General features: G+C 44.3%; 2 protein-coding genes across 6 annotated transcripts in view; both read left to right on the top strand.

Moving 5' to 3' along the window:
- Positions 1–6870, top strand: part of CANX (calnexin) — a 36699-nt gene extending 29829 nt beyond the window's left edge. For all 3 annotated transcript variants that reach the window (XM_032335302.1, XM_032335303.1, XM_032335304.1), the window contains 5 exons: positions 150–365; positions 1055–1174; positions 2063–2189; positions 2365–2444; positions 4517–6870. In XM_032335302.1, the coding sequence (XP_032191193.1) occupies positions 150–365; positions 1055–1174; positions 2063–2189; positions 2365–2444; positions 4517–4570 (597 nt within the window). In that variant the 3' untranslated portion in view covers positions 4571–6870. The remainder of the gene's footprint in view (positions 1–149; positions 366–1054; positions 1175–2062; positions 2190–2364; positions 2445–4516) is intronic.
- A 1496-nt stretch (positions 6871–8366) lies between these two features.
- Positions 8367–13779, top strand: part of MAML1 (mastermind like transcriptional coactivator 1) — a 44847-nt gene continuing 39434 nt past the window's right edge. Inside the window, exon 1 of one of the 3 annotated variants that reach the window (XM_032335291.1) lies at positions 8367–9326. In XM_032335291.1, coding sequence (XP_032191182.1) covers positions 8979–9326 — 348 coding nt within the window. In that variant the 5' untranslated portion in view covers positions 8367–8978. The remainder of the gene's footprint in view (positions 9327–13779) is intronic. The other 2 variants (XM_032335290.1, XM_032335289.1) reach the window with 2 other exon arrangements.

The following is a 13779-nucleotide window of genomic DNA, read 5'->3' as shown; positions in this document are numbered from 1 at the left end:
CGTTTATTCCCTGGTACTCAGTTCCATTTTGCAAAGTCAGCACTTACCTTCGTTGATCATGCAGAATTCATCTTAATTCTTATTTAGGTTCACCACACATTTGTGTTGTTCATTATCTGAAATGTTTTAAAAACTACTTTTTTCTCCAGGGAATCTGGAAGCCCCGGAAAATTCCAAATCCGGATTTCTTTGAAGATCTGGAACCTTTCAAAATGACTCCTTTTAGTGCTATTGGTTTGGAACTGTGGTCCATGACCTCAGACATTTTTTTTGACAACTTCATTGTTTGTGGGGATCGAAGAGTGGTTGATGATTGGGCCAACGATGGATGGGGTCTGAAGAAAGCTGCTGACGGTGCTGCCGAGGTTTGTTCTCACTTGCTTCTCATGCATTTATATCTGTTATTGCTGGTGACAAATCTTTTCTTTTATGGCAGCCTATCTTATAAGATTTGTCTTTTCCCCTATTTGAGAATATTGGCATAAAATATGTGACCGGATGCTTGCTAAAGACAAAATACTGGGTGTTTGGACATGATTTCATTAGTCTAATGTAATGGCTTTTTAGATTCCCTATTTGTGTTATGGGTAGGGTGTGTTTTGTTTTGTTTTTAATTAATGTGATAAAACATGATTTAAGAAATTAGCCATTTAGGGTATTTTAATGCATTCTTAAATGTTGAATCTTGATTTACCAGTACACATAATTTTCCCCCAGTTTGGCCACATGACCAAGCTGTGAGTGGGAGAGCCAGAGATTACTGAGATCAAGAAATTCTTCATTCACTGGCCCTGTGGTTAAGGGGGCCCCTAGCAGGTGATTAAGAAACCTGCATTCACATCTCTGAAAGGGAAATCACCTTGATGATAAGAGTAGGGGAGGAAATGGAGGCTTTTCTCTTACTTTCTTTTCAGGTTGTATGATTATCTTGGCTTGAACTCTTTGACAGAGGAGGAGCCTGAGTAGTGATGTGCAGATATTAAAAGTGAAACAGTGCAGCCTATATTTGGTGTCAAAACCAAGGACCTGAAATCTGTTCTGTCCTGTTTTTCAGCCAGGTGTAGTGGGGCAGATGATTGAGGCCGCAGAGGAACGCCCATGGCTCTGGGTGGTCTACATTTTGACTGTAGCTCTCCCCGTGTTTCTTGTTATCCTCTTCTGCTGCTCTGGAAAGGTATGAGCTTTTCTGTTAGTCACTTTTAAAAAAGAACTCTTTTTATATTAGTATAAGATCTATTGCCTGAGGTTTTCTCAGTAATGACTGGGCCACATCTGAAACCTTATTCACTGCTCTCACTGGGCATTTATGGTGCCCAGATGGGAGCAGGCTCTACAGGCCTTCAGTTTCTACTGGTGTTTTAGCCTGGTGTATTACTCTTCCCTACTATTTGGCAAAAGTTTTCTAGAAAACAAAAATAAAAAACCCAACAACTTAGATACAAAACCAGCCATCTGGGCCCAAACCTGCTTTTCCTCCTTGGTGTAGTTGTTTGTATCCATATGCTTCATAATTCAGTCTTTGATTTTTTTTTCATTATCCATTCTTCCCTCATTATCCCTACCCTTCCCCCCAAAAAACACGTGGGGATAATCCAGCCTTATTTTAAAGTTTTTCTTGTTTAGTCTTTGTTATATGCAATCCAGAAACCAGGAGAGAATATTCTGTTTAGGCACTCTACTTCTATTAAATGAGGATTGTGTTTCACCTTGCATTTGATATGTTTTGTAACCTGATCCCCAAAGTTCCTTTTTCAGCCTTCTCCCCCACCACGCTTCTGTCTGTGTGTCTGTGCCTCAGTCATCTTGAGTGTTTAGATCTGCATGATCCTGCCTCACCCCTTTATTCTTACTCTTCCTTCTGCCTTTGACCCACACACACACTCACTGAAGAGAAAGCTCACAGGGTGGGAATACTTTATACTTTTATTTATCTTAGTACTTTTATTTATCTATGCCAGTATAGGGCCTCATGCAGAACTTTGCTCATAGGCATTCAATATTACATGATAATGTAGTACATAAAAACCTGAACAAAACTGTTGCACTTTGGGGACTATTTCAGAAACAGTCCAGTCCTGTGGAGTATAAGAAGACCGATGCTCCTCAACCAGATGTGAAGGAGGAAGAAGAAGAAAAGGAAGAGGAAAAGGACAAGGGAGATGAGGAGGAGGAGGGCGAAGAAAAGCTTGGTAAGTAGACCCCAGAATATCTGCTTTAAGCAAGACCCTAAGGTGTTTCAAACTCAGAAACGAGTGACGAAAAAGATTGCCCTAGACTCCAGAAGTGTGTTCTAAGGCTGCTAGTCTAGTCAAAAGCAAGTACAAGGTTTTGCTCATTTTGCTGTTCTTTTGGTCTCTGTCTCAGAAGAGAAGCAGAAAAGTGATGCTGAAGAAGACGGAGGCACTGCCAGTCAGGAGGAGGATGACAGGAAACCTAAAGTAGAGGTAACAGCAGGGGGGAGTACGTTTTCTAGCCCAAGCAGCTCAGGGAAGGTGCATTTAAGTAGGAGCTTATTTTCAGAGGATAATTTTCATGGGCTGTGGCAGTAAGAAAAAAATTCATGAGGAATAATTTTTTAAAAGTAGAATTCTTAGCAACATAAGCATTTCCTTGGATCATTTTATTTTATTTTATTTTTTAAGATTTTATTTATTTATTTGACAGGCAGAGATTACAAGTAGGCAGAGAGGCAGGCAGAGAGAGAGAGGAGGAAGCAGGCTCCCCACTGAGCAGAGAGCCCGACATGGGGCTCGATCCCAGGACTCTGGGATCACGACCTGAGCTGAAGGCAAAGGCTCTAACCCACTGAGCCACCCAGGCGCCCCTCCTTGGATCATTTTAAACTACATCTGAATCTCAGAAGTATTTTTCTCTGCTGTAATGGATTTTCTGGAGTAAGCAGAAGGTTTCAGGGGAAAACCAATAACGTGTTTGCGAAGATGGTAACTTCAGATTCAGGTTATTATCCAACACTGTCTCCTTTCTCTCTCCTCTCTGTGCCCTGAAAAAGTATTTCCTTCCCTGGTGGTCTAGTGGTTAGGAGGGGGAAAAAAGTATTTCTTGAACAATGATTTTATTGTATTCTAAAATTTTTGTCCCTGTTGTTCATGGATTTGTTCATTCAGCAAGTATTTATGGAGTGCCTGTTATGGGCCTCACATTGTCCATGAACAAAGACAAAGATACCCTTCCTTTGGGGAGTCTAAATTCCAGTGGGAGGAAACTGACAATAAGCAGTAGGCATTATAATGAAGTAAATATGTTAGGAAGTGATAGGCTGTGAAAAATAAAAGTAGAACAGGAAAAGGTATTGGAAGTACTGGAGGTGGGGTGGGGTGCAGTGTTAGAAATGGTAGGCCTTGTTGAAGAGGTGACCCTGGGGCCGACTTAAAAGAGATAAAGGACTTTGCTGTAGAGATGTCCATGGGAAGAAATATTTCTACAGAGACAACAGCCAGCCCAGAGGCCTGAAGTAGTAGTCTAGAAGACCATGTGGGTCAGTAGAGTCAGGGGTGGGGAAGGCTCCAGATTAGGTGGGGCATCCCAGGTGGTGGTGTGTGCTTGGCTTCTGCTTGTGAAATGGGCAGCCATTGCAGGCTTTGGGGCACAGGAGTGACAGGATCTGATTACATGGGCTGCTGTGTTTTCTACAGACCGGGGAGAATCAATGAGACCAGTTGGGAGGCTGCTGTGATAATGCAGGCAAGATAATGGTGGCTATGAGCAGGGGTAGAGGAGAGTGTGAGAACTCACTGGGCTTCTGGGTACAGATTTTGGGTGGACTGAATAGTAGGATGTATGAGGGAAAGAATAATCTACATCTTTCTTGGGGCCCTTTTGCAAGCACTGCTCTGTTTCAGTCTGCTCCTTCCTCGAAAATCCTACCCAGTTTCCATACCAGCTTCTCCAACTGCCCCTCCAATGATAAAGGTCAATGCTGTTGATACCTTCTGTGGCTATATTCTTCTCAATTACAAGGTAGACTTTGAACTAGATGTACTTCTTTCAGGTAGGGACCAGTCTCACACATGTATTTTATATTCCCCAATCTTCCTCACAAAATAGAAGTTGCTCTGTAGAGTACAAGGAGCCCTGGGCTTACAGTCTTGAGTGCTGTGTGGGGGCTGCGGGGACAGTCCTCCATCCCCTGAGATCCTAGCTTTCTCAGCCTCAGAATGGGGCTAATGTGCCCACAGGCCAGTAGGTTATTCAGGATTGAGCAAGATCACGTGGGAAAGCAGGGCATCTGGTCCCTTTTAAAGAAAATTTTGATGGGTTAGATTGAGGAAAGTGGATGTTTACAGAAAACAGTACAGACAAAATGAGAGCATGCAGAACCCTGCTGCCTTTGAGAACACCATTGTTTCTGGTACATTTTCTTCTAATCGTTTTTCTTCTCTTGTTTTTGCTGCAGATGGGTTACCCTCAGCCTGGCTGATCTTGAAAGCTTGGTGAAGTTTTCACTTATTTAAAGCATTGCTAATTATAGTGAATTTCTTATTTTTTCAACCAACAGGAGGATGAAATTTTGAACAGATCACCAAGAAACAGAAAGCCACGAAGAGAATGAAACAGTCTTAAGAACTTGATCTGTGATTTCCTCTCCCTCCCCTTTCCCTGCAAGCGTGGTCCTAGGCGAGGGCCTGGCACACCTTAGGTTGAAACTCAGAAAACCTCCAGACGTCACCATCGACAGGCTCCAGTCGAACACTAGCCCGTGTAATTGTAAACATCTAAGCAGTCAGTAATTGCAGTTGTGACATAAAGGACCCTGTGTCTGTAGAAAGAAAGCCTATAACATTAATGGTTGTGAAATGTAACATGAAGCAACTAACTTGTATTTTGTTTTCGTTTTTGTTTTTAAACATCTTTGTTTTTTAAAATAGAGTGATAGAACTTTGCCAGTCTTTAAAATCTTGGCTTAATTTAATATATTAATCTGTCCGGGCAGAAATAACACCAACCTTTAGAAATGCTAGGGGGATGAATTGCAGTTTTTAGAACGAAATTTGTTTTTTAAGTTTGGTATTACAAAACATTCAAGTGTTCTCTGTCCCTTAAAATTGATAATCATGTTGAAAGTGCAGTCGTTTGTGGTTATAATCTTGTTTTGCTTGCTTCCATCGCCCAGTTCCTCCTAAGGAAACTGAGGAGATGGACTGGATGGAAGCCCAAATTTATGTAAAGGTTCTGTTTCAGTTGTATTAAAAATAGACATACAGAAAGAAGAAATTTTTCCTCTTGATGTTGGTTAGACCATACAGTGCGTGTGTTCTGTTGCCCTTGGAACAGCTCCTTTCCCAGACAGCTTTGCAGTCAGTGGAGGAAGTGGCATAAGGTGGCACGCGGGCAGTCATGCTTCCCAAACTGGGGGAGTCTGGGCGCCAGCCATCTGGAGCAGGGGGCTGTTTAAGGAATGCTCCCAGGGCATGGGGGCTCCCAAGTAGATGCAGATGTTTTCATCACTTCCACTGTGTTGACACTGTTTCCTTCCCTGTTGCCCCAGATCCCCAGCTTTTTCCTCTGCTATGCATTTTCTTCACAGCGCAGCTTGCAGTCCGTCGCTGAAAATGATTATACGCTCCGCATAGTGTTAAGCTTTATTGTGATTAAGTGTTTCTTCTTCCTTTTTTAAGCAGACCCACACCTTTCCAGGGTCAAAGTACAGGATAGAATACTGTCTTTCATCTTTATCCATTTCTTTTTACTCTGTGTAAAGACTTGAGAAGTCTAAGCCAGAGGTGAGCCAATTCAGAATTGACTGTAATTGAACACAGGCTAAAAGTATTTATGGGAGGAGTGACATACAGCATGAATTATCTGATTTTTTTTTTTTTAAGCTGCTAACTTTTTAAGTCTTCATTTGCAGTTCATGTAACATTTGTGTCTTAAATTACATGATAAAGCAGTCCTGTTGAAAAAAAAATTTTTTTGTTTGGGTATGTGGCTTGTAGAATTCTTTAAAAAGTGATCTTAGATTTGTTTATTTCATGTGGAATGCAGATGGGTGCTATCAGAGCCTCTCCCCCATCACTCTAGTGTAATATCATTATTACACCACACTGAAATGTATTCAGAATTGTTTTAGCTTTATTCTTTCTTCAGAGGTGTTTCAAATGTACCGATGACACTGTTTCTTGCACTGAATATATAAACACTCCAAAGTGTTTATATTGGGGAGATTTGGGGAGGAAGTATATTCGTAAAAGATGAAGGCTGTATCTGTTTATTTTGTTTATCTTCAATTTTTTACTGGTTCACTGAAATTCTTAGGAGGGTGGGATGAATTTTTCTTGCTGTTCCGTGCTTTATCCTTTTCATCTGTTGTTATGTGGTCACAGTGACCTTAGCTATGTAGCAGACTTTCCCAAATGTATTGAGTGCAAATAAACAGTTACTTAGCAAGACCTGAAAATATGTCTGCAGGTTTCTCCTTGAAGCAAATGTGTGGGATTATTGCATTTCCAGAAACCTGCCTTCCTATCTCACCTAACAGTTTCTTCCAGCTGATCTGTGGAATGACAAGTACAAGCTAGAAGATTCATTTGCTTTTCTGGGATTATTTAGTAGCAAAGTTTGTTTTAAAAAAAAAAAAAAAGGAAGAAAAAAAAATATTTTCTTGGTTTTCTCTTTGTTGAAGATGCACCCTTCCGATTAAATGTCTGACACATTAATGAATGACCAGCAGTATTTAGCTCTTAAAATGCACTTAAGTTAATAGTTTTCTGTGCTGGCTGTCTTGTCACAGTGTTGTAAAATCCCACTCCATCAGATGTGTTCCTCAATTTCTCTTATCCACAAATACTCTCCATTTTTCTCAAATTGTCACGTCACTAAATGGTATTACATTAAAGCCCTGTGTTAAGTGTCTGCTTTTGACTGAACTTCTTCATGGTAACTTCCAAGTCAAGTGTTACGCTGCAGAAAATGTGGATAGTTGAGTAATTACTTCATGTCACCGTGTGGATTTGATCCAGTCAATTCAGTGTAGATTGGGCATTCTTTCTCTGCTGGATTGCGGGTCAGCATTTCCTGTTGTAGAGTAAGGATAGCAGCTCAGAAATGGGGGAGGGGGCAGTAACTTGTAGATAATTTTTTTTTTTTAAGATTTTACTTATTTATTTGACAGACCACAAGCAGCAGGTGGGGTGGGAGAGGGAGAAGCAGGGTCTCTGCTGAGCAAGGAGGCAGACACTGGGCTTGATACCAGGACCCTGGGATCATGACCTGAGCTGAAGGCGGAGCTATAACTAACTGAGCGAGGCAAGCACCCCCCTTTTTTTTCTTAAGATTTTTATGATAACATTCTTTGATGTATGGGAGCCATTGAACTTTTAATTTTTATTAGAGAATGTCTGTTCAGAATCAGACTTACCTTTCATGTACTATTTCAAGGATGTTTTTGAAGTTATGTCAAAACTTCTTAAATATGTGCTAAGGCTTTTGGATTCCTCGCTGGAAGGGAAGTATACATAGTGTAGTACTCTTAGTGACTATTCTCTCCCCTATTAGAAAGTAGTTTAATTCTAATGTAAAGTGTATGTTTGAAGACTGGAGGGAAAGAACCCAGAACCATTTATGTGGGCTTCATGAGCTCTGGACACTTTTGACTTGAGCCTCTTGTATTTATTTTTTACAGCATTGGTATAAAAACATACTACGTGAGTAAGAACTTTTTTTTCCCTTCTGATTTTAAAATAAAATATTTTTGTGGGCCCTAGCAAAAAGTTACTGTAACAAATGTTTGAACTGGTGGTGGTCCTGGCACCTCCTGTTTAACTTTTTAGCAGTTAGGTTGCCCATGACTATTCCCTACCTCTTGGGCCTACGTAGGCTTAGTTACCTAGTTTTAGTACTGAGTCACTGCTCCTGTTCCCCACCCCCACCCACCCCCGGTCTCCCACCCCTTATGCCTACTGGTTATAATACTAAACGTAATTGTCTCTGGTTGGATTTTGTTGAGTGACTCAATCTTACCTAAGCCACCATCCTTTAATGGCCCACCAGGCTCCTTGTTTTTTGGCTGAAGCTTCAGCCTTTACAGTTCTAGTCCCCAGTAATGGAGCCAGAATCCTCTTAACATCTGCTGCGGCTTTTTTTTTTTTTTTTAAGTTTTTTTGAGTAGTACTTTTGAAACTTGCTCAAACTTTTATATCAAGTGGAAACTGACAGTGATTCAGAATGGTGCAAGAGGAAGCTGCTTCCAGCTCACTCGTGGACAATTCCGACCAATGATGAGGCTGGACGTAAGGAATGCGGTGGAAAAACAGCTGACATTGAAAAAGCGTGGCTACTTTTGAGTTGATGGAAACAACTCAAAAAAGCTGCAGGGGAAGAAACTGGTGAAGCGCTCTAGTGCCAGGCGGGCGTCTGGGTCAGGCAGTTAACGATACGCTGCACCGGATGGCCCCTTTCCTCCGCGGACCCGGAAAGGCCTGCCGGAGAAGGGTGGCTTTTAGGACCGGCTCCCGTCGGTCACACTTGGCCGTATGCCCAGCACTCAAGCTAGCCCAGGGGCTTCCCTCCGCCCCTCACTTGAGAGTTCCTTTTAAACTCGGCTTGGGAGCCCCAACGCGCTTCTTGCGTGCTCGCTCCCACCCCTCGGGCGGCCCGCTCTGCCTGCTCTGATTGGCCGCCGTGCCTGCTCATCAGCCGTGACGCCGGGGTCGCCCGCCGGGGCCCCGCCCTCTTCCGAGAGCCCTGAAAACAATTTTAAGATGGCGGCGACGGCGGCGCGGAAAACAATGGGGTCGGGGCGGTGGGGACAGGCCGAAGCCTGAGGTTAGCAGCGAGCGCCGGCCCGGGTTGGGCCGAGCGGGGCCTGAGGAAGACCCGCCGCCGCGCGCGAGGCCGCTCCGCAGCCCGCGGGGCCATGGCGCGGCCGTGAGGCGGCCGGGCCGCCGGCGGGAAGCGGAGCCCGCAGTGCCAGTCGGCCCCGAGAGGCCCGCCCCGGGCCCGGCCCGTGCAGCCCGCGGCCCATGGTGCTGCCCACCTGCCCCATGGCGGAGTTCGCGCTGCCGCGGCACAGCGCGGTCATGGAGCGCCTCCGCCGGCGCATCGAGCTGTGCCGGCGCCACCACAGCACCTGCGAGGCCCGCTACGAGGCCGTGTCGCCCGAGCGCCTGGAGCTCGAGCGCCAGCACACCTTCGCCCTGCACCAGCGCTGCATCCAGGCCAAAGCCAAGCGCGCCGGCAAGCACCGGCAGCCGCCCGCCTCGGCCGCTGCCCCAGCCCCGGCGCCCGCCGCCGCCCCGGCGTCTGCCGCGCCGGCCTCGGCTCCGCGACTCGACGCCGCCGACGGCCCAGAGCACGGCCGACCCGTCGCGGTGAGTAGGGCGTGGGGAGCACCCTCTGTCCCCTGTCCTAGGGGAGACGCTGCCCCTGACGCCGCCCGGCCGCCTTGTAGCTTCCCCGGTGCCGGCAGCTCCTCGGGTCTGTCTAGGGGGAGGCCGACACGGCAGGGACGGAGCGGTTGTCATCTGCGGGAAACAGCACTGTGGCATTTACTTTGGGAGAACATGACCGTAAGGACCTGACTTAATTAAGGCCCCGGCTTGGGAGGCTGGGAACGGTGGCTGAAAGGTTATTCTTCCGGGCTTGATTCCGAATGTTTGGTAACTTTTTGGGGGGAGTAGGCTGGCACAGAGTTGCTTCTGATAGTGGCCTCATTTATCCTGCGAATATTTATAAGGTCCCTGCTCTTTGAAGAGCCAGGGCTTGCATATGGAAATAAGCCGATCCGCGGTTGTCCAAATTAAACGGTTCTGAACGGAAAAATCCAAAAATCTTGGGAGATCACCGCAAAAGGCATAATAACGCTCAACGAGTTGCGAAGAAAGTATTGCTTGTTTGTTGAGGCAGCCCCGAAATGTGTGAACTTGTAATTCCAGTAATATTGTCGACAGCTCCCGTTTTAATGGATAAACCTCTTAAAAATCTCCGATGATGTCAGAGAATTTGTTGGTTAGAGGTTCACATCCGTGAAACTGATTTATAAAAGGAAGATTATTTATTTATTTATTTATTTGGTGGTGGTTTTTCCTGGTGATTTAAAGTTTAAAACAAGTGTTACCGGTCTAGTTTGTTCTGTGTGTTTTTTAAATTTGTGCCTTTATTACCTCTCACTAGGCTATTGCTGTGCTGGTCCCTTACTAGTCTTTGGTCCTTCTTCTCTCTAAATGCTCTGCCCCCACGGGTCCTATGTTCTGGTGAGTTCTTTTCCTCATTGTTTCCTACACTGGGCTGCTGGACATTTTCATTGCTTATCCTATCGACTAGTTCAGGCTTCTGAACCTCACTTTTTCCATCTGTAAACTGTGGATGTCGTTTAGCTTCTTATCCTCCAGGGTTCTTACAAGACTCCAATGAGTGCGGGTGTGAAAATATTTCCTATTTCTTAAACAGAGAGGCTGCTGCCTGCAGGGCCTTTCTTCCCTTTCAGAATCCTGCCCTCATCCTTTGGCTCATGTTCTTCTTCTTTAAAGCTAGTTTCTGACCACCCTAGCCTACCGTCGGAGTCTTCTTTGTGAAAACATTCGGAAAAGGTATGGCAGATAGTGGTACTGCTTTAGGTCCTGTCTTGCCAAGTCGACTGTAAGCCCTGGGAGGCAGGGAGGAGTTTGGCTCAGTCCTGTGCACATCTTAGGCCTTCCTCACATGCTGAGTGATTGATACTCAGCTTTGTAGTACTTTACTCAGTCATCTATCCTTCTACACGCTAACCCTGAAAAGTAAAATGGCTTAATTTCATGAGCCACCTTTACTTACAACTCTTGTTTTAAGGAAAGCCTGTAAGAGTAGTGGATGGTCATTCCAATTTAAGTAAACAACGAAAGCTCATAAAAATCCTAGTTTTATACTCAAACAGTTGCCTTGAACACTGTAGAAGGTGTATGAGTGCTGATTCAATTTGTTTAAAGAGAGTAAGAGCTTAGACTCTCTATGTTATTTTTAGTGCTGATTTACTGGAAAGAAATGAGGCACGCTGTTTGAAGAGGAATTAATTCTGAGTGTGTTAGAACTTGAATATGGCTTGTCATTCATTCCTTCGGGCATTAGAGCCTAAGCAGGTGGACCGTGTTAATGTTGATGTCTTATCACATTAAACTTTGACCCAAGGATTTCATGAGTTTAAACTTCAGAGTGGAACTGCTCTTCCCCCTCCCTCTTAGAGAGTGGGACCCTTTTCACTTCAGTCTACAACTGATTCTAGCTGAGCTCTTTGGCCTTGGAATGGGGTCGTAGTAACAGAGTAGGTCCATGTCACTAAGAAAACAGTGATGTTTTCCATTTTAATGGCTTACTGAGTTCTGAGAGGAGAGCGTCCTTCCCCAGATAGGACTTTGGTTTGGAGAGAGAGCACAGCTTTCCACAGAGAAGTGGAGTGGAGAAGGTGCCTCTTAGTCATTGTTATTTTGGACAGTTCTATATGTGTACTTGATCTGATTAATATCCCTTACATAGGGAATATTATTAGTTCTCCCCCACCCCCAGTTGTACTATACTGGTAGGCAGCTGTTTCATCAGCAACCATTTGTAAAACTGAAAAGGGATCAGATTTATAGAGTTCAACCTTCAGGTTTTTTCCTTTCTTAGGATGTCCCACCACCAGCAGTCTTAACCTTATTCTGCTTATTCTGTTAAAGATGGAACAGAAACGGTGCCTCAGACTTTTTTCTATTCTAGTTGTCAAGAAATGACCTTACTGGGTTTTCTTTATACTGTATGTGTATTAAAGACCAGATTAGTTTTTCTTTTTAAAATTTATTTATTAAGAGAGAGAGAGAGAGCAGAGGGAGGGGCAGAGGAAGAGAGAGAGTCCCAAGGAGACTCTGTGCCAACTGCATAGCCCAGTGCAGGGTTTGGTCCCAGGACCCTGAGATCATGACCTGAGCTGAAATCAAGAGTCAGATGCTCAACCGACTGAGCCACCCAGGTGCCCCCAGTATTGCTTTCTAACAACAGTTAAGACTGACTTCTTTTGGAATACCTGGGTGGCTCATTCGGTTAAGCATCTGCCTTCTGCTTAGGTCACAATCCCCAGGTCCTGGAATCAAGTGCGGTGTCGGGCTCCTGGCTTAGTGAGGACCCTGTTTCTCCCTCTGCCTGCCACTCTCCCTGCTTGTGCACTCTCTTACTGACAAATAAAATCTTTTTTTTTTAAATATTTTATTTATTTATTTGACAGAGATCACAAGTAGGCAGAGAGGCAGGTCCCCTTGCCAAGCAGAGAGCCCGATGGGGGGGCTCGATCCCAGGACCCTGGGACCACGACCTGAGCTGAGGGCAGAGGCCCTAACCCACTGAGCCACCAAGGTGCCCCCCCCCAAAATTGACTTTTTATTAGGAATGCTAGATTACAGAGAATTTTCTAACCACTTTGTACAAGTGTTCTGTAATGAAAATCGTCTTATGCAGTAGCTTGAGCATTTTCTTTTAGTAAAATGCCGTAAAGGTTTATGCTTCATCCCTTTATCCACTATTGTTACATTTTGCTGCTTATTCCTGAAGTAGTTGTGAAAGTCTCGAGAAATTTGGTAGTTGCCTGCCAACCATTCATGGAAGTTGCCTTCCCTGCTTAGTTTAGGTGTAAGAACTTTACCTTTCTCTCCCTCTTTTTTAATTTTTTATTTGTACATAATTTAAAACTTAGAGAAAAGTTACACAAATACTACAAAGACCATTTGTACATCCTTCACTTAGATTCTGCCCATACCATTGTGTCCCATTTGCTTTATCATATGCCCACACGCTCTTTCTCCTGTCTACATCCATCCCTCCATCTCTGTCTTTCTCTCTCTCTTAAAACACCTTTGTTCTCTGAACTACGTGAGCACTACCTGCAAATCTTAAAGCTTTCTACTTGCAGACACCCCAGTGTGTGTTTTTAAGAGTTAAGAAACATATACAGCATTTTAGTAATGATTTTGTAGACCAAACTGTGTTAGAATTATGCAAATAACCAATTACTTCCAGGGAATAGATGTTTCTGAACGTAAAATAGACATCTTACTGTAATCATGTGGGATAGTTTTAGAGAAGAGATGACTAATATGGCTTTAGGATCCCATTTCTTCCTATAACATCCGGGACCTTGTCCTGGCCCTCTTTCCTTTTTTATCTTTGGTCCCCTTTCCCGCTGACCCTTCCCTTCAGCTTGAAAGCATAAGCAGTTATTCTCCTTTCTTTTGTCTTTTCTCACCCTCAAAATAAGTATTCCATCTTTTTCCTTCCCTTTGCCCTTTCCCCTTGAACTTCCCATTTACTCATTAGCCCATTGTAATCTGCCTTTTCCCTCTTCTCTTCTGAAATTGCCCCTTTAAAGGGCACCAAAGATGGAATTGCCAAATTCAGTGGCTTCTTAGTCATCATTCTTTTTGACTTCCTCCTTCTCAAGGCTCTTCTCTTAGTTTCTGCTCTCTTCTTTTTTTTTTTTTTTTTTTTTAAAGATTCCATTTATCCATTTGACAGACAGAGATCACAAGCAGGCCTAGAGGCAGGCGGGCGGGGGGTAGGGAAGCAGGCTCCCCGCTAAGCAGAGACCCCTGTGCGGGACTCAGTTCCAGGACCCTGGGATCATAACCTCAGCCAAAGGCAGCAGCTTAACCCACTGAGCCACCCAGGCACCCCTCTGTTCTCTTCTGATTCTCTTACCAGCTTTCTGGTTTTTTTCTCAGTCTCCTGCTTTCCCTTAATAATTCATGCAACGAGTACTTGAGTGCCTACTGTGGACCAGAGGGGATCTTAGGCACTAGGAATACAGCAGTGAACAAGACAAAT

Source organism: Mustela erminea, chromosome 3 (genome assembly GCF_009829155.1).
Source record: "Mustela erminea isolate mMusErm1 chromosome 3, mMusErm1.Pri, whole genome shotgun sequence".
Lineage (NCBI taxonomy): Eukaryota > Metazoa > Chordata > Mammalia > Carnivora > Mustelidae > Mustela > Mustela erminea.
The sequence above is the reverse complement of the archived record's forward strand: the minus strand, read 5'-3'. Positions and strand labels throughout refer to the sequence as shown.